Genomic DNA, 18,029 nt, shown 5'->3' with positions numbered 1-18,029 from the left:
CATCTACTGAAAAGAGCTGTAGGGTTGCTAACCTTGAGTGGGGAAGCATAGGGAAAGGTCATGAACATCTCTTGGACAAGCAGCAGCGAATAGAGACCAAAAGAAAGTCTGAGGCGAGGGGGCTTGGGTTCTTTATGGGCATCTTGTGCCTGACTCTCTTTTCTTCCACCAGATCCACAGACCAGCATGGCTGCCACTGCCGCTGTCAGCCCCAGCGACTACCTGCAGCCCGCTGCCTCCACCACCCAGGTGAGTGGGCAGTGGGCTCTGGGGGGGGGGGGGCACATCCGTCTGGAAGGACTCACTGACGCTGCCATTAAACCACAACTGAAAACACTACACTGGCTCACTACAAATACCCGAGGGTAGGAGGCAGGGCAAGGTTCAGTCATCACTGTTTTTGAACTAAGAAACCACGGCCACTTAACCAGAGGTGCCATAGTTGGGTCAGGCGGAAAAGCAGGCTTAGACTCAAGGTCCTTCTGCTGGACCCCAGTGATCATATGAGGAAAATAGAGACTGTGTCCCTCCACCCCGGAGGCTCTTTGCTTGTAGCCTCCAAAGAGCAGCTCTCCCCAGTGGATGAAGTCATGTCCGCACTAGAAAAGACTTCAACAGAGGGTTTATTCCTCCTGTTGCCCCTCCCTTTCTCATTCCCTCCCTCCCTTCTTTAATCCTTCCTCCGTTGAGGAATTGGGATCCCTAATCCCGGTGGCCAACAGGAACTCCACCTGAGAGCAGAGGGTGGTTCCTGTAGAAACTGGCCAGTGGGGAGTAACTGGTCAGCTCACGCTGTTCGTTCACCCTGTCACCAAGAGCTTCTGGGCAGCTCCTTCCTGAAAAGACATTTCCCCCTTTCTTCCTTACTTACTCAATGGAGAAAGCAGCAGGGAAGGGGAGACAGAACCACTGCAGGAAGTGGATGCTGGCGCCCTGCCTGCCACAGAGGCGGGGAGGAGTCTGCCAAGAGGACAGGATCAAAACCGGCTTCAGGCTCTCGTGTCTCACTCCTTTTCTCCACTTGGTTTTTCTGCAGGACTCCCAGCCGTCTCCCTTGGCCCTGCTTGCTGCGACATGTAGCAAAATTGGCCCTCCAGCTGTTGAAGCTGCTGTGACACCTCCTGCTCCTCCCCAGCCCACACCACGGAAACTCGTCCCTATCAAACCTGCCCCTCTCCCTCTCAGTCCCGGCAAGAATAGCTTTGGAATCCTGTCCTCCAAAGGAAACATACTTCAGATTCAGGGGTCACAACTGAGCACATCCTATCCTGGGGGGCAGCTGGTGTTCGCTATCCAGAATCCCACCATGATCAACAAAGGGACCCGATCAAATGCCAATATCCAGTACCAGGCAGTCCCTCAGATTCAGGCGAGCAGTTCCCAGACCATCCAAGTACAGCCCAGTCTCACCAACCAGATCCAGATCATCCCTGGTACCAACCAAGCCATCATCACCCCCTCACCGTCCAGTCACAAGCCTGTCCCCATCAAGCCAGCTCCTGTCCAGAAGTCGAGTACGACCACCACCCCAGTGCAGAGTGGGGCCAATGTGGTGAAGCTGACAGGTGGAGGTGGCAACGTGACCCTTACTCTGCCTGTCAACAACCTTGTGAACACCAGCGACACCGCTGCCCCCACTCAGCTCCTCACAGAGAGCCCCCCCACCCCGCTGTCCAAGACTAATAAGAAAGCCAGGAAGAAGAGCCTTCCTGCCTCGCAGCCCTCTGTGGCCGTGGCTGAGCAGGTGGAGACGGTGCTGATTGAGACCACGGCAGACAACATCATCCAGGCAGGAAACAACCTGCTCATCGTTCAGAGCCCTGGCGGGGGCCAGCCGGCTGTGGTCCAGCAGGTCCAGGTGGTGCCACCCAAGGCCGAGCAGCAGCAGGTGGTGCAGATACCCCAGCAGGCCCTGAGGGTGGTGCAGGCGGCATCTGCCACCCTCCCCACCGTCCCCCAGAAGCCTTCCCAGAACTTTCAGATCCAGGCAGCTGAGCCGACGTCTACTCAGGTACCACGCACACCCTCTGCACCTGCTTTCCTGTCCTTAGCACTACCTGGCTAGCGATCCATCCCTCTCAGCTTGCTTTCAAAAACGATGCTGACTCATCTCCTGATCTGATCTGAGTGTTGGGAGTCAGTATGTTTGGGGTGGGCAGTAAGTGGCTACTTGAGCCTGACAGCCGGGCTGTCCTCAGTTCAGAGGGCCAAGTACAGCTTATCTGTAGAAATCAGATGAAACATATCTATATACCTACATTTTGGCCCACTTTTTCTTTATGGGAGTCTTTTGTAGGGGATATGTAGGGGGCAAATACCTACTTTTTAATAATTTTTTTTTAAATTATAGAATTATATACTCAGAACAGTAGCAAGAATGAAACAATTATGGTCAGAACCATAGAATTTGATACAAAGTAAGACAATTAATGAGAAAAATGACAAGAAAAAACCAGGGAGCAGGTGCCTACCTTGATATAGGAACACTTAGGCTAGATTCATCTGGGATATTGATCTACTTGGCTCTGTGAGGCAGGTTTTATTCTTTGTGTATGCCTATCAAATGCCAGAGATTATGCCCATGGTTCAGACGGAGCACCTGGCACTCAGAGAAGTTATAAAGTATCCAGATCTCATGGTACATAGATGACAAGAGCCAGGGTTCAACTCAAATTTCAAACCCCACACTTCGTTTTTCACCTGGACTCATGTCTAATGTGTGGCAGGTGCTTCAATTAAAATTCAGGACAAGGATTTCTTTTTTAATATTAAACAAACCTCTTTCTATTAAGGAATTTATAATCTAGTTTTCTATAGAGAACCAAGGCATCACAATGAGTGACAGTAGGAAGGTGGGCGATCTGCAGGGTGGAGAAGTGCCCTTGAGTTTGAGCTGCAGACGTGTAAGTCATAAGGGCCTGCCCTTGAATGCCTTCTCCCTGCCAGCACGTTATGTATTGCCCAGTGATTTTCTCTAAATTGTTTCACTTACTTATTACAATATCTGTGAGGTTCCATTATCACACGTACCTTAAAAGGTGAAGAACTGGGTGAAGATACCTGCACAGGTGCAGACATCCTCAGCAGTGCCTCTCCTCCGTTCCCTGAGGTTCCATATCTTGAGATTGATGGAGGCAGGTCTTTCTAAGGAAATAATCATACACATGCAGAAAGATTCAGCTTTCTTAATAACAACATATTTTTCCATTATCTGGAGGTGCTATCTACTATACAACTAATACCCTGTTAACTATATATCTAGGCTCTTTCCAACCTTAGAGCGAAATAAATTCCTAAAGTGGGTTAAAGGATATGCATATTTTCAAAAAATGTATTCTGTATCAGAGTTTGTCAATCCGTGGGCCTCAGGTCAAAGCTAGCCCATCCATCTGTTTTTGTAAATAAAGTTTAATTGGAACACAGACATGCCCATTTGTGCTGCATTTGCACTACAAGACAGACCTCGTGGTCTGCAAAGCTGAGAAATATTTAACATCTGCCCTTTACAGAAAAAGTTTGCTGATCCCTGCTCTACGTTATGAACAAAAAATGTTCTAGTAACAGAAAACTTCAGATGCACAGAAAACAGCAACGATTTGCAAAAGGGACACATACCACAAAATTGGAAATGAAATTTGTGTGTTTATTAGGAGATGACACGAAGTTTGTTTGCTTCCCTTTAACTGAGAAACACAGTCGTAAGTAATCCAGGGGATCAAAAATAACCCCAGTCATGATCACAGCAGGATTTTTTTTTTTTTTTTTTACAAAGAATTTTTTCCCCTGAATCATTGGAGCATAAGTTGCCACCATGATCCCCTATCACTTCCAAATGCTTTATAGAAAGTGTAATTCATCCACACAAGGGCATTCTACATAACAAGGCAACCATCAAACCTAGGAAACCAGCAATGAAACACACTAATGTCTCATTCAGAGACCCTGTTCAAGTCTCACCACTTGCCCCAATAATTCCTTTGTGGCAAAAGGTTCCCATCCAGTATAATACATCGCATTGAGTTGTCACGTCTCCCTAGTCTCTTTCGCTATGGAACAGTGCCTCAGTCTTTGACTTTTTTGAAGGCTACAGGCCATGTATTTTGTAGAATGTTCCTCAGTGTAGGTTTGTATGATGTTTCCTCATGACTGTATGACAAACAAATGTATACACATGATTTGTATTCATCTTTTGTTATTAGTATATATTGAGTATTACAATTTTAACACAGTTTTTTCCTTTCTCAAAATGTGTACATTTTTTGGGCACCCTCTGTATTTATAGAAAGTTTGCAAAGGTAGTACAGTGCACTTCTCACCTGGCTTCCCCCATTATTAAACATTTTAATTACTAGGGTATATTTGTCAAAACTAAGAAACTGACATTGGTACATTACTGTTAACTAAAGTCCAGACTTGATTTGGATGTTACCAGTTTTTCCATGAATATCCTTTCTGTTTCAGGAATCAGTCCAGATGCCACATTACACGTGGATGGCATGTCTCCCTATGCCCCTCTGGTCTGATAGCTTCTCAGTCTTTGTTTTCCATGATCTGGATAGTCTTGAGGCACGTTGGTCAGGTATCCTATCGAGTGTCCCCGTCTGGGGTTAGGGGTTTTTGGAAAGAATAGCACAGAGGCAAAATGCCCCTCTCATTACATTATACGAGGGGTACATGGTGTCCACACGACACCCCTGAGGCGAACCTTTATCACTTGGTTAACGTGGTGTTTGCATGTTTCTTCATTGTAAGTTGCTGCTTTTTCCTTTCTCTCTTCTTTGGAAACTAGTCACTAAGTCTCCCACCTTCTTAGGTGGGAGTAGGGGCTGAGAATTAAGCTGTACATCCTTGAAGGGAAAGTACCTGCATAATATTATTTGGAATTCTTCTGTAAGGCAGATTTGTCTCTTCTACATGTATTTCTCTATTCAATCATTTATATCAGTATGGACTCATATATTTATTTTATACTAAAGGTTATAATTTAATACTGTTTATTTTGTTGCTCACGTTGTTCCAGCTTTGGCCATTTGGAGCTCTTTCAGTTTGTCTCCTGTATCCCTAGGACATACTCTCAGTCTCTTTTTTTTTTTAAAAAAAATAAGCTTTATTGAGATACTCACATATCATAAAATTCGCCCTTTTAAAGTGTACAACTCAGGGGTTTTTAGTATATTCACAGAGTTGTGCAGCCATCACCACTATCTAATTTTAGAACATTTTCATCACCACAGAAAGAAACCTTGAATTTAATGGTCACTCCCTGTTTCCCCCTCTCCCCAACCCCTGGTACCCACTAATCCATTTTCTATTTCTATGGATTTGCATATTCTGGACATTTCTTATACGTAAATGGAATCATACAATAAGTAATCTCTTGTGTCTGGCTTCTTTCACTTAGTATGATGTTTTTGAGGTTCATCCATGTTGTAACATGTGTCAGTCCTTCATTCCTTGTATTTTTCCAGCCCCAGCCCTGGGATCAACCACTTTTCCTCGGAGTCCTGGTTCATCTTATTGAAGGATGTGATAGCAGATTTTTAATTGTCATTCTCTTCTCCTCCATTTGTTTATTTATGTCTATATGGACTTACAGATTCCTATTTTATTCGATGGGCTAAAATCCATTTGTATTTTTTTTTTTTTTTGATGTTCAAATTGTCCCATAATTGGCCAGTGGGAGCCCTTTCAGGTTGGCTCTTGTGTCCTTTTCACATGTCACCGCCATTCTTTAAACACTTCCTTACTTTCTGGTACAACAGTTTTTCCAAGCTCTTCTTTGCCCCCAATCCTGGACTCAGCTATTCTTCCAAGGAGACCTGGTTCCTTTGAGTAGAGCATGGGACTGGGAGCTAAAACCTGGGTGCTGGGTGAGCTCCTTGTTCCTGTAGTGTTGTTGCTCACAGCCCTTCTCAGTCGACAGAGCTAAGAAGTATCTATAAATATACATACATATGTATACGTATGTATTACCTAGATAAAGATATTTGCATGCACATACGTGTATACACACATACATTTATATGTATCTATGTATCTATTGATATGAAAACCTGAGTTTCTACTAATACCTCTAATTCCCATAGGGTTCCTTCTAGTTTTCCCCCTTTCCATATTTATAACTCCCTTCTCTGACAGTGAGAATCCTCACTTCCATTATCCGTAATATATTTCCTGTCTGAGTCCATCCCGTGTACATAACCGGTCTCCCACAGCTGTCTCAGCTTTCCCATATGGACACCTCAGCCTGCGGGGGCTCTAACACCCAGACCAGGCTGCTACTGCCACTCCCCCTCAAATGCCCTCCTCGTCCCATCAAGCTCTAACATGCGTATTTTTAAGCCTTTTGATACATATTCCCAAATTTCCCTCCAGCAAATCTAGACCACTTCACACTCTCAGTCATACTGTGTGAGTGAGTGCCTATTTTCCTGCTGTCTCACCAGCAATGAGCATTGCCAATCTGAATTGGAAAAAAACCGTTCTTCATTAATTGTGCCTCCTATGAGCTGTTTTCATTTGTTTGATGGTCATTCAAAGTGCATCTTTTGTGAAGTCACCATTTAGTTGCCTTCTAATTCTCCAGTTCTGAGAATTGGCAATTCTGTTTTTCCATGCTAAGTAAATTAAATGTTTGGTTTCAAACCAGCAGTCACCATTTGCCAGCTTAGCAGCCCTATGGGTGTCAGCTGTGTACGGAAGTAGGGTCTGTTTAGTTGGAGAAGACTTGGGTGGACTCCCAGTTCTCAACGCGATCAGGGAGATGACACTGCCCTGAAAGCGGCAAGCGCGGTCTGTCCTGGTGCACTGACTTCTTCTCTCTGGCCCCTCCCAGGTCTACATCCGGACGCCTAACGGTGAGGTGCAGACGGTCCTTGTCCAGGACAGCACCCCAGCAACAGCTGCGACCACCGCTACCACCACTTGTAGCAGCCCTGCGTCCCGTGCTCCCCATCAGAGCGGAACCAGCAAAAAACACTCCGCCGCAATTCTCCGGAAAGAGCGGCCGCTGCCAAAGATCGCACCTGCTGGGAGCATCATCAGCCTGAACGCAGCCCAGCTGGCCGCAGCGGCCCAGGCCATGCAGACCATTAACATCAACGGGGTCCAGGTCCAGGGCGTGCCGGTCACCATCACCAACACTGGAGGTGAGGAAAGGCCCCAGGGCCGGGAGTGGGCAGTACGCCTGTTCCCCTGCACGCGGGAACTGGGGGCCAGCCCCGGGCTTCCCAATAGCCACTGCGAGGATACTTCCGGACACTCACCTCATCCCTTCCAGCTTAAAAGCATGTCCACTTGGTCCTTACGCAGCCCCGTGAGATAGGTTAAAATGCATGCTGGCCCCACCTGACAGCTGAAGGCCTTGAATGTGGTGGAGAAAATAAGATCCACTCCGGAAAACTCTCCAACTAACACAAACACACTTAGTTTTGTCCAGATCAAAGATGATGTTCAAGAGAGGCCCCAGGTTAAGAAATTTGAAGGCTTCTAGAAAGGAAGAAAGCCTTGAGTTAAGGTGGGAAGGAGTGGCTGGTGCTGCACTTCTGTTGAGAGGAACTATTTGGTAATTACAGTGTGAAAGCCGCCTTGCAAATCATCAAAGGGACATTTAGCTACCTAACAAAAATGATTCCTTGTCTTTAGCTGGGGAAGGGCTCTTTTCAGGGTGGTGGCACCTTAACACCAGCAATAGGTCAGCGATACTCCCCTGCTTTGACTGGCTTTCTGCAAGTCCTAGAACACTAGAACTGCTTCCTTACTCTTATTAACAAAAATCCTGGACACTTTCCTGAGAGCAGAGTTGGTATCTCACAAAGGCCTAATGCTGGAGGAGATTCTGGAAGAAACACTCCAAGAGAAGACCCTTCCCAACTGAAATATGTGGGCAGTGTCTGGAAGTGGATTCGGTCTGTGTGGTGTAGTGGTCAGGGCATTGACTCTGAAGTTGACCACTGGGTTCAGATCCCGGTTGTCCCACTTACTAGCTGTGTGACCTTGATATGTTATTGAGCCTCAGTTTCTTCAACTGTGAAAGGGGGATGATGTACCTACTTCATAGGATTATGAAAGTTAAATGAGTTAATACATTTAAGGAGTCTAAAACGGTATCTGGTATATAACAGGCTCTCGAAAATATTGCTGCTGTGATTATCCTCCTATCATGTGCAGAAGGGAAGAAGGGTGTCAGGCTTCCTCTTCTGCCCCTTCAGGCTTCCTCACCCGGAACCTTGCCCTCCTTCTCCCATAGGGCAGCAGCAGCTGACAGTGCAGAATGTTTCTGGGAACAACCTGACCATAAGTGGGCTGAGCCCCACCCAGATCCAGCTGCAGATGGAGCAGGCCCTGTCTGGAGAGGCCCAGCCCGGCGAGAAGCGGCGCCGCATGGCTTGCACATGTCCCAACTGCAAGGACGGGGACAAGAGGTAATAGGAGGGCAGGAGCCAGACTGCCAGCCTGGCAGGTGCCCTGTTCCCCAGGCCTCTCCCTGGGACACGGACCGAGAGGGTACCAGGTAGCGGCTCCATACCACCTGGCCCCCTCCCCTTCTCCTGTGCTCTCTGGCCGGACTCATCCTCTCCATCCTGTCCTGCCCCCACCTTCTACCTCCTCCCTTACTCCTCTTCCCTTTCCCTCTACCCCACCGTCCATCCTCAGGTCTGGAGAGCAGGGCAAGAAGAAGCACGTGTGCCATATCCCCGACTGTGGCAAGACTTTCCGGAAGACGTCCTTGCTGCGTGCCCACGTGCGCCTGCACACCGGCGAGCGGCCCTTTGTCTGCAACTGGTTCTTCTGTGGGAAGAGGTTCACGCGGAGTGACGAACTCCAGCGGCATGCCCGTACCCACACAGGTCTGCTTCCCCTCCGCAGTGGTATACACCTGCCCACACGGGGCTCCTCACCCCCCGCCCCTCCCCTGGCACGCCTGCACCCACAGGGGTCTGCTCCTGGCCTTGCACCCCCCCATTCCATGGCCCTCAGTGACATCAAGATTCCTGGCCCTGCCAAGGAATTGCCACACTGAGCGAGAGCTACAGACTGCCTGTAGCTCAGGGTTCTCAGGGTTCCAGGACTGCCCAGGAAATATTTGCAAGCCATTCTATCCACAGTGTTTCCCCAAGTGATGTATGTCCTTTGCGTTACGTAGCCTTGCTGACTTCTGCCATAGCTGCATAGGTACTTATTTAACAAGCACTGACGTAGCGTGCCAGGCACTGGACTGCTCACTTTGCAGACTGACTGATTTCATCCTCACAGTGATTCTATGGGAGGGAACTTGGATTATGCCCGTTTTACTGAGGCCAGGTCACACAGCTAGTGACGGGTGGAGCTGGGTTCAGACGCAGGCCTTCTGACTCCCACTTCCACACTCTTACTCACTACCCCACACTGCCTTTCCTACAACTACTTACTGATTTTCCTGACATTGTTTTACTATTTTTACTCATTGATGTCCAATCACTATTATTTTTTGACATCACAATGTTGATCTCAAAGTTACATGTTTTAATGCACTGGCAAATAAATACAAAACTATAAAAGTGAAAATGTTCATCCATCTACCACCTAAAATTGTCTTGGGTATCTCCAGTGGTCCACACACAGCATGTGCTTTGAGAACGGCTGCTATAGTGATTGCTCCCAGTGAGCTGACCCCTGTCCTGGAATGGGGGATGGGGACACGGGACCCAAAGCTCCAGTTCCTGGCCAGTGTGGCGGTGTGGGTCATGCCCACCCCTCAGAATAAATACTCTGAAGAATAAACACTCAGAACAGCAGCTGACCTAGCCCGGTCAGTGTGGTTTGGACTAAGTAAGTGCTGGGGGCTGGCAGGTCAGAGTAGAGGGTTTTCCTGCCAGAGGGAAGACTTGGAGCCAGAGGGAGTCAGGGACGCAGATCAGAAGAAAGCAGGTGACAGCTCACAAGGGAAGAGGCCTGGGTGCAGGGGCACAAGTACAGCGCTTCAGGCACGGGATGCATGGGAACAGGTAGACTGGAGAGTGACGTCAAACGGGGGGTGGGGCAAATGAGAACCGACCAGAGACTTCAGATCAGTAGAGCATAGGGAGCAAACATGTGAGCAGGAAGTGGGCCAAGTGTGGTGACAAGGTGACATCAGCTTTACAGGGTGCCCCTCCTTTTTCGGGGCTGGGACAGTGTCTGCACATGGGCTCTGTGAGTGATGGGCATCTCCTCTTCCCAGGGGACAAACGCTTCGAGTGTGCCCAGTGTCAGAAGCGCTTCATGAGGAGTGACCATCTCACCAAGCATTACAAGACCCACCTGGTCACGAAGAACTTGTAAGGCCAACTGAGGCAGGAAGCCCTGAAGATGCAATCCCCCGTCTGTGTCCTGCCTGGGCCCCTGGTGGAAAAGAGGCCCATGGCTGTACTGGGTCCTCCCCCAACCCCTCCCTCCTGTTCTGCGACTGTCCCCACAGGACGGGGCTCTGCTGCCCCATACTCGCCTCCTTCTGAAGCCTGTTGGCTCTGCCCTGGCGCTTTCCTCTCACCAGACCGTGGACACTGGCCATGCCCAATGAGACGTTCTAAACCAGGACGAGTGGGAACCCTTATTTCCAAAGGAAAAACAAATTTCACTCCGTCGAGGAGCAAAGTGAGCCCCCTCCACCCCCCAACACTGCCGGAGTCGCATCATCGTGCCATGCCCCTCTCTCCTGTACCTCCCTGGCCCCCCGGCCATGTCGGACGCCCCAGGCCCTGCACCTAGGGCACCACTGGCATCCACCTCCAGAGAGGCTCAAGAGGCCGCCTCTACTCCACATGCCCCAGCCCTGCCACAACTCTACTCCAGCACATTCCAACTTTCTATTTAAAAAGTAAAGCTACCCACAGACTCCCTGATCCCCCTTTTTCTAAGGAGAACGTTGCCTTATACTCTACTTCAGATGATGAACACTGTGTATTGTGTGTGCTTTAAAAGTTTTATTTAATTGCTCCCTTCTTCCTGTCCTTGTTACTCACCCCTCATGCCTGCTTTCAGTTTAGGGTTTTGGGGGGCAATGATGAGCATATTAATATTTTTCTCACTCTAGCAATTCTCTTTTCTAAATGACACAGCATTTCAACTCGAATCTGGATTCAGATAAAAACGTCACAGCCTGAACCGCTCTCCTTTCCTCTCATCTCACCCACCCCTACCTGCCCAAGCTCTACTATGTACAGTGTATATTGTATAATAGACAATTGTGTCTACTACATGTTTAAAAACATATTGCTTGTTATTTTTGAGGCTTTTAAATTAAACAAAATCCAACTTTATTTTTAGTTGTAACTGCTTGAGGTATGTTTTATGAATTCAGTGATGGATTTGTTATCCTTTATTAACGATGTACTTTGTTGCTCAGCACTGGGCTGATAAAAATTTTTCTCTTGCTAATAAATTTAGTTGCCTGAGGCAAAATCTGCAGCTTGGCAGTACAGCTTCCTTTGTCTTTCACCTCAGAGAGCTCAGAGAGAAGACTCACAGGAGGGAACCTGGGTCTCCCAGAGCATTCCACACTGGAATGAAGGTAGGACCTTGCTCTCCTGACCCGAAAAGGGCTGCGGCCACACAGACCTTGTGGCATTGGCATGAGCGCCCTGAGCACCTGGGTGGGACCTCCAGGGGGGCAGGACCTAGTGTAGGTGTTCCGCTTTGTTCTCTTCTATAAGCCAGTTTTGCCCAGATCAAAGCAGGCACACTCTGTCCAGATTGAAGTCACAGCAATACCTTCCTTACCAGCACGCTACTTCGTCCACTCAACTCTCACTCCCAGACAAAGGCTTTGGTCTCAGAGCCTGCTAATAAGAAGCATGTGAGACAGAGCCAAAGAGGCCAGTCACTTCCAGAGGGCTAAAGAGTCTGGAGAAAATTCCCTAAGGCCAGGATCCCTTCCCAGGGTGGAGGACCATGCCGGAGCCCACCTCTGTCCAAGAGAGGACCAGGGCCACAGATTCTGCTTTTCTTCTATCCCCTCACCCCAGCACCAAGGAGGGCAGTGAGCTTATTTTGGTTTTAGCAAGTGCTGCAGATCTGAAATTTTGGTGGGGGGTTTTGGGGGGAGCAGAGAGCTATTAAGGAGATGTGGGTTGTGAGGCTGTGCAGATTGAGACGGGAGCTAGCTCAGGGCACTGGCAGGGGCCTGCGAGCATCTGGGCTGAAGGCAGAGGCGAGTGGTTCTCAGAGAATAGTATGCTGTCTCCTTATAACGACGGTGCCTTTTACTCACCCTTAAAGCACACAGCCAAGGTGGTGGTTCTGTGCAGGAGTGGCAAGGCTCCTTTAGAGCTATCCATTCCCCTACACTCCTTTGTCACCAGCCGCCTGCATTTGCAAGCAAACAGCTTTTCCTTAGAGCCAGTCCTTTCTGACTCACATCAGCCAGAGAAACAAAAGGGAGATGGCTCTCAGATGGATCACAGGTTCTCTCTCCCTGATTAACAGGCAGAGAGACCCGTCCTACTCATACTTAAGTCCTTTGGGCGATACCAGACCAACAGCTGAATCTACTCTGGCACAGAAGCCTCTTAACGAGCCCATCAGCCCTACATCTTATCGCTGTACTGGCAGGAGGAAGTTGGAAGGTATTTTTCTCTCTTCCTCACGCATGGCTTGTATGACTGGAAAACTGCCTTGTGTTCTGAGTCAGGATTGGTGGAGAGGAGAATATTAAGAAATTGACCTCTTTCTGCCACATGTTCCCTATTGGCTTTGCTCTCAGGCACAAATAATTAATTATCCTTTCCCGAGAGCTGATTCCAAGTCATCTGCTTTTACACTTCAAGTGCGGAAACTGACCTGACTCCTCTGCATCCTTTGGAAATGAGGGTGCCAGCTCCCAGCGGGCAGAACTGCATGCTGACACTTGGGATTTCCCTTCTCCAGGGAGACACATGGGAGGCACGGGCCATCTCTGCCTCCCATGGGATGCCTGAGTTAGAAAGGGAGCAAGAGAATGTCTTCTGCCCAACCCAGGTGATGGCATGAGGACAGAATGGAGAGACCTGGTAGCAAATTAGCTCTCATCTGCTGTAACCCACCCCTTAATTACCTTCGAGTTGCAAGGGGTGGGGACTGCTGCTGCGGTGCAGCCCAAGCTCACCCCAGGCTAGAGGCCTCCCCAAGACACCGGGTTGAAAACCTGGGGGCAGGCCATCCCCAGCAGCTCAAGAGTGGGGGCCATGCTGCCCAAGTTCCCTCCTCTGCCCCTTCCCTTTTTAGGGTCATCTGCACCACAGCCACCCCTCCCTGCCCCTTCCTGTCTGCTCAGTGATGCTCAACACAGCAGCTCTTTGATCCCAGATCCTAGGATTATAAGCCGGAAAGAAAAGGGGGCTGGGGAAGGTTCCCCCCATCCTGAAAGCAAATCCAGGCAAAGTACCTTTAAAAAAAAAAATCAAACCAGCAAATAAAACCCAGGCTTCCTTCAAGCTACTCAGTCCACTTTCACAATCACCTTTTGAGGGCCCTTTGAGGCCCCCCACTTGAGTTTGATGATGGGAGGGACCTGTAGCATCTCAGGGCCCTGCATCCATCCTGGCTGATATATGTGATGGTCGACTCTGGGAATCTAACGCCGAGTGAGACACTGTTTCAGGACAGAGACCTGACCATGGTCTTGGGGGCTGGGATGAAGCTACTAAAGTAACTATAGTAATCTCAGGACAGGTGGCAGCTGGGTTTCCTCAGAAGGGGTCTTCAGGGAGTAGAAGAGGCAGGAAGTGAGCCTGGGGAGATGGAATAAACAGCAGGGGTGTGGGTGAAAAGAAAGCAAACCATGGTGGGAAATGGCAGAGAATAGGGGCTGGAGAGGAGAGTCAAACATCTGCTCATGGGGATATCCGTCCGAGAGGAAATGAGAAATGGCCACAGGGCAGGCCAAAAGCAAGGAGCAACCAGGATTTCTCAATGAAACTAAGAAGCTGCCAGGTCATATCCTTTGGGCCAGCCTGGGAACCTGCCATCAGGCCTCCTCCCTCTACCTGTGGCCCACACACTACTGACCAAGGCAGCCAGTGCCAGGCCTGAGACTGATGCCCTACGACCTCACTCAGCCTGGGAAAACTTAACATCCCTCTAGCCAACAAAGACACTCGGCCTGGCTCCCACCAGCTGCCAACCTCGCACCAAAGCACCACTCACCGTGCCTAGCACCCAGGTACTGAGAGGTTTAACAAAACAGTTATGCATAAACATGACAGATTAGCATTTCCTGGCTGGCACTTGGAGAAGGAGCTAGAGAAAGTAAGTGACGCGGTCCATCCCATGAAGGAGCTTCTAAAGGGGAACACATACAAAAACTACTGGATGTATTTGGGAAGTGACCTGTGAGCACATGGTGTGAGTCAACCACATAACACAGGCAGGACACTTGGGTGAGAGTCAACCTTTTCTGTGTCCCACCACAAGTCTCTGAGGACCATACTCGGGGCATCTTGTAGCAGAGTACCAAGTACCCTCCGTTCTGTGTGTCCTGAGTTCACCACAAGGCTGGGCCCAAGAATCCCTGAGCTTAGGGCCCCCAATACACACACCCTTGAGTGTGCCATCAGCCTCCTGCAAAGCTGGGCACTATTTCACCAGCATCATTTCCATCTTCCTGGGCCTCTCTCCTTCCTTACTGTCCTTAACCCTCGCAGGCTCTCTTTCCTTCTCAGACATTCTCATCCTTCCCAGGGCTTCAAGTGCCACCTTGGTGGCTCATGACACTTAAACCGGTCTCATCAGCCTAGACCTCTTCCCTAATCTCCAGACTTGATTATTCAACCCAATAGATGTGGGTGTCTGATAAACCCTCACACTCAACAGGTCTGATTTCTCCCCTGCACCTCCTCCTCCAACATGCGCCACTTCAATGAATAGCACTATCCATGTCGCCTAAAGTCATCCTGGTGAGTCAATTCCCTCCTCTCCACCCCGCCCCCATACTCAGGCACCAGGCTCCCACTTCCGCTTAGACAACACTGCAGCATCTTGACCTCCCTCACCCACCATCCACTTGATCACCGGAGCCAGGTAGCAAAACACAACCACTAAGCTATAATTAAAATTCATTAATTCAAACAGACTAAAAGATGATTTCAGAACATAAATGCAAAAGCATCAGAAGAAAATAGGCAAGGCATAGTCCCCAAACCCATATGTAGCCTTTCTGTTTCATGCGGAGAAAACAGTGTGCCTCTGTACAATGAAATACTGCTATATATATATATATATATATATATATATATATATATATATATATATATATATATTCCCCCCCTTTCTTCCGCCTGAGCCACCGGGCCGGTCCCAATATATTTTCTATTCATTTAAGACTCTCTTGAGAAAAGATTAATAAATTTACAAAGTTGGGGGGGAGGAGGGTGGCAAAGTATTTAATAAAAAGCAGTAACAATAAAAAATTCATTTCTCCCACGCAGGCAAAACCCTTGCTGGCGTTGCAGCAATAGAAGCACAGCCAGAGGGTGTAGTTCCCCTCTCCTTTTTGCACAGCAGGGTTGCTTTGTGATCCAGACACCAAATCCCACTAGGCAGAAAAGCACAACACAAGCCTATTTGTTATCTCAAGACAAAGGGGAAAATATAAAAAGGCAACCAGTTGCGAGCTTCCTCACTCATCGCCAAGAGCGGGAGAGGCTGTTAGAATCTAGTACTTTTTCTCCCTACCTGGTCTTTAATTTAAAAAATAGGAATTAAATACTTTGGTTTGACAACAGCACGGGGTAAGAAAGAATCGTTGTCTAAAAGCCTGGCCTGCACCACCTGCCCCATCTGTAGGCACGCGGAGCCCCTGCCTGCCTGTGTGTGCAGCCCCGTGTTCTCACTACCTACTCGAGTAGGATCACACAGCTCCAAGTTTCTCAACGCACACAACCTTTACTCATGTTGTTTCCTCTTTCTGGTATACCCATTCCATCGTCCATCTGGCACACACTTACTCATTAAGACAAATCAAATGTCTGCTCCCTTTACCAAGCCTTTCCTGACTGTTGGACCCCTGGAAACCACTTCCTCCTTTTTGTTCCTTTCCTCACAGAAGTACCTGTACCTGTTCAGCTTACAGATCTGATTCCCCCTATAGACTACAAACCCCTGTGGGCAGGAACCATGTTATCTTCATCTTAGTATGTTCAGACCTAGCTCAGTACTTGGTCCAAAGGAAGTCTTTAACAAATGTCTCCTGAATGAATATATTATCTATACAGTTGACCCTTGAACAGCATGGCTTTGAATGGCACAGGTCTATTTACACATGGATTTTTTTTTCAATAAATACTGTTGATTTTCCTATGATTTTTTCAATAACACTCTCTTTTCTCTAGCTTTATTGTAAAAATACAGTATATAATACATATAACATACAAAATAGGTGTTAGTTGACTATTTATATTATTGGTAAGGCTTCCAGTCGATAGTTAAGTTTTTAGAGAGTCAAAAGCTATATGTGGATTTTCAACTGTGCGGGGTGGAGTGGGGGGGGTCAGCGGCCCTAACCCCTGTGTTGTTCAAGGGTCAGTTGTACTGAGCTCTTGGCTTTGAAGACTAGGATTTAAATGATCCTAGTCTTGGTGCCATAGAATCCCAGATCCAGGATAGCATAACCCAGGAATGCTGAGTATGGACCCATGAACAAAACCGTCTGAGTTGAAGGGCACTAGTTACTGCTTACATGCGTTCAAGTGCAGGTGCTTGGGAGGAGGGGAGGACAGCAATGTTCATATATGTGGAAAGACAACCTCAACAAGAAAGAAAGTCCAGTCAACTCTCTCTCAATCATGTTGAGGGAGGAAAAATGATGTAGCAAAAAAAAATTTCCAACTAGTGGAGAATTCATAGATCAACATTATTAAGTCTTGAGATATGTATTATTTCTTTGCTGCAAATTTATCTTGCAGATTCTATTTGACTCAAGCTACATGCACATGATACAGGATGATAGGTACCTATGTAGGGACTTATGAAGCTTGGCTGTAATGCAGACATCTGGGTAAGACAGGAAGTTCCCTTACCTGGCACATCCTGATGATGATGGAAACCAGGATTAGAGCGGCCTTGACCCAAGGCTGCCCTAGCCAGGTCAAGACTGGATGGGCACCAGCAGGTTTCCCATTTCTCAGCCCTGCGTCCACAGCCTGGAAGTGGCTTTGCACAGCCACCTGCTCTCCTGTGCCCTCAGCTATGGCTGGCATTGGCCTAGGAGCCAGACTCCAACTACCTAGGACGGGACGGGCAAAATGTGAAAAGGGGGAAACTTGGCAAAGAGGAGGGAGGCCCAGGAGAGGTCGGGCAGTGGCAACCTTTCCATCTACCTGAACACTGGCTAGTGTGAACTCCACTGCACCATGAAAGGGGATGCCATGAGCAAAGGGAGCAGCAGGCTGTGACCCAGGGTTAAAGAAATGAGGGGGATGGGGGTGGGGGGGAGGGAGGGGCGGGTTCAGAGTTGGATGGGAAAGATGGCTCTGGCCTGGGATGGCTTGATCCCAAATTTTCCTCTTCCCCTTTCCCATTCAGCTGTCTTCCTTCTCACCCCACAGTCTTTCTGCCCCCCCCCCCCCGTATCCCCCCACCCCAACAAAACATACACACTACCCAGCACCTATCTGGAGCGATCACAAGTCACTTCAACCTCCCACTCTCAAGCCCCAATTTCTTCCCTCAACCAGATGGCCCCTTCCTCTGTGTCTCCCCATTACCGTGCTTCAGGGTCTGACCCCTAATTCCATTTTTCCATTTGTCGTTTCCCAGGCCACCAGCCTCCCCCCAGGGGTTACTTCCTGCACTAGGCTCGCCTTCAGGCACCTACTAGGGGCCAGTCACTTAATACTGACCACTCCCCTGAAGCCCCTAGCGGCTCATCCCCCGCCCCCGGCCCGGGCCACAGGAGTCCCTACATCTTTAACAAACCTCCACGTGCGTGTTAACGGCGGTGACAGCATTTCCTTGTCTCCCTGCTACCGCCCCCGGAGGCGCTGCCCATTGGTCGCTGGGTTCCTCTCTTCTCGCTTTAATTGGCCTCGCTCCGT

The 18,029-nt window shown here is 48.7% G+C and overlaps 1 protein-coding gene and 1 long non-coding RNA gene across 3 annotated transcripts in view; one reads left to right on the top strand and one right to left on the bottom strand.

The window, feature by feature from the left end:
• Positions 1-11,427, top strand: part of SP2 (Sp2 transcription factor) — a 25,189-nt gene extending 13,762 nt beyond the window's left edge. Inside the window, exons 2-7 of the mRNA XM_019740602.3 lie at positions 173-249; positions 1,037-2,011; positions 6,836-7,148; positions 8,249-8,423; positions 8,656-8,849; positions 10,202-11,427. Of these exons, the coding sequence (XP_019596161.2) occupies positions 173-249; positions 1,037-2,011; positions 6,836-7,148; positions 8,249-8,423; positions 8,656-8,849; positions 10,202-10,302 (1,835 nt within the window). The 3' untranslated portion in view covers positions 10,303-11,427. The remainder of the gene's footprint in view (positions 1-172; positions 250-1,036; positions 2,012-6,835; positions 7,149-8,248; positions 8,424-8,655; positions 8,850-10,201) is intronic.
• The window catches only part of LOC109451972 (uncharacterized), a 25,317-nt gene extending 7,288 nt beyond the window's left edge, over positions 1-18,029 (bottom strand). The window contains exons 1-4 of one of the 2 annotated variants that reach the window (XR_002138068.3): positions 17,911-18,029; positions 17,013-17,218; positions 7,266-7,488; positions 3,031-3,144 (exon numbers count right to left, since the gene is read on the bottom strand). This is a non-coding gene — a long non-coding RNA (uncharacterized LOC109451972). The remainder of the gene's footprint in view (positions 1-3,030; positions 3,145-7,265; positions 7,489-17,012; positions 17,219-17,910) is intronic. The other variant, XR_002138067.3, reaches the window with a different exon arrangement.

The sequence above is a fragment of the Rhinolophus sinicus genome, chromosome 12 (assembly GCF_057876585.1).
Source record: "Rhinolophus sinicus isolate RSI-liver-muscle chromosome 12, RSI-T2T, whole genome shotgun sequence".
Lineage (NCBI taxonomy): Eukaryota > Metazoa > Chordata > Mammalia > Chiroptera > Rhinolophidae > Rhinolophus > Rhinolophus sinicus.
The sequence above is the reverse complement of the archived record's forward strand: the minus strand, read 5'-3'. Positions and strand labels throughout refer to the sequence as shown.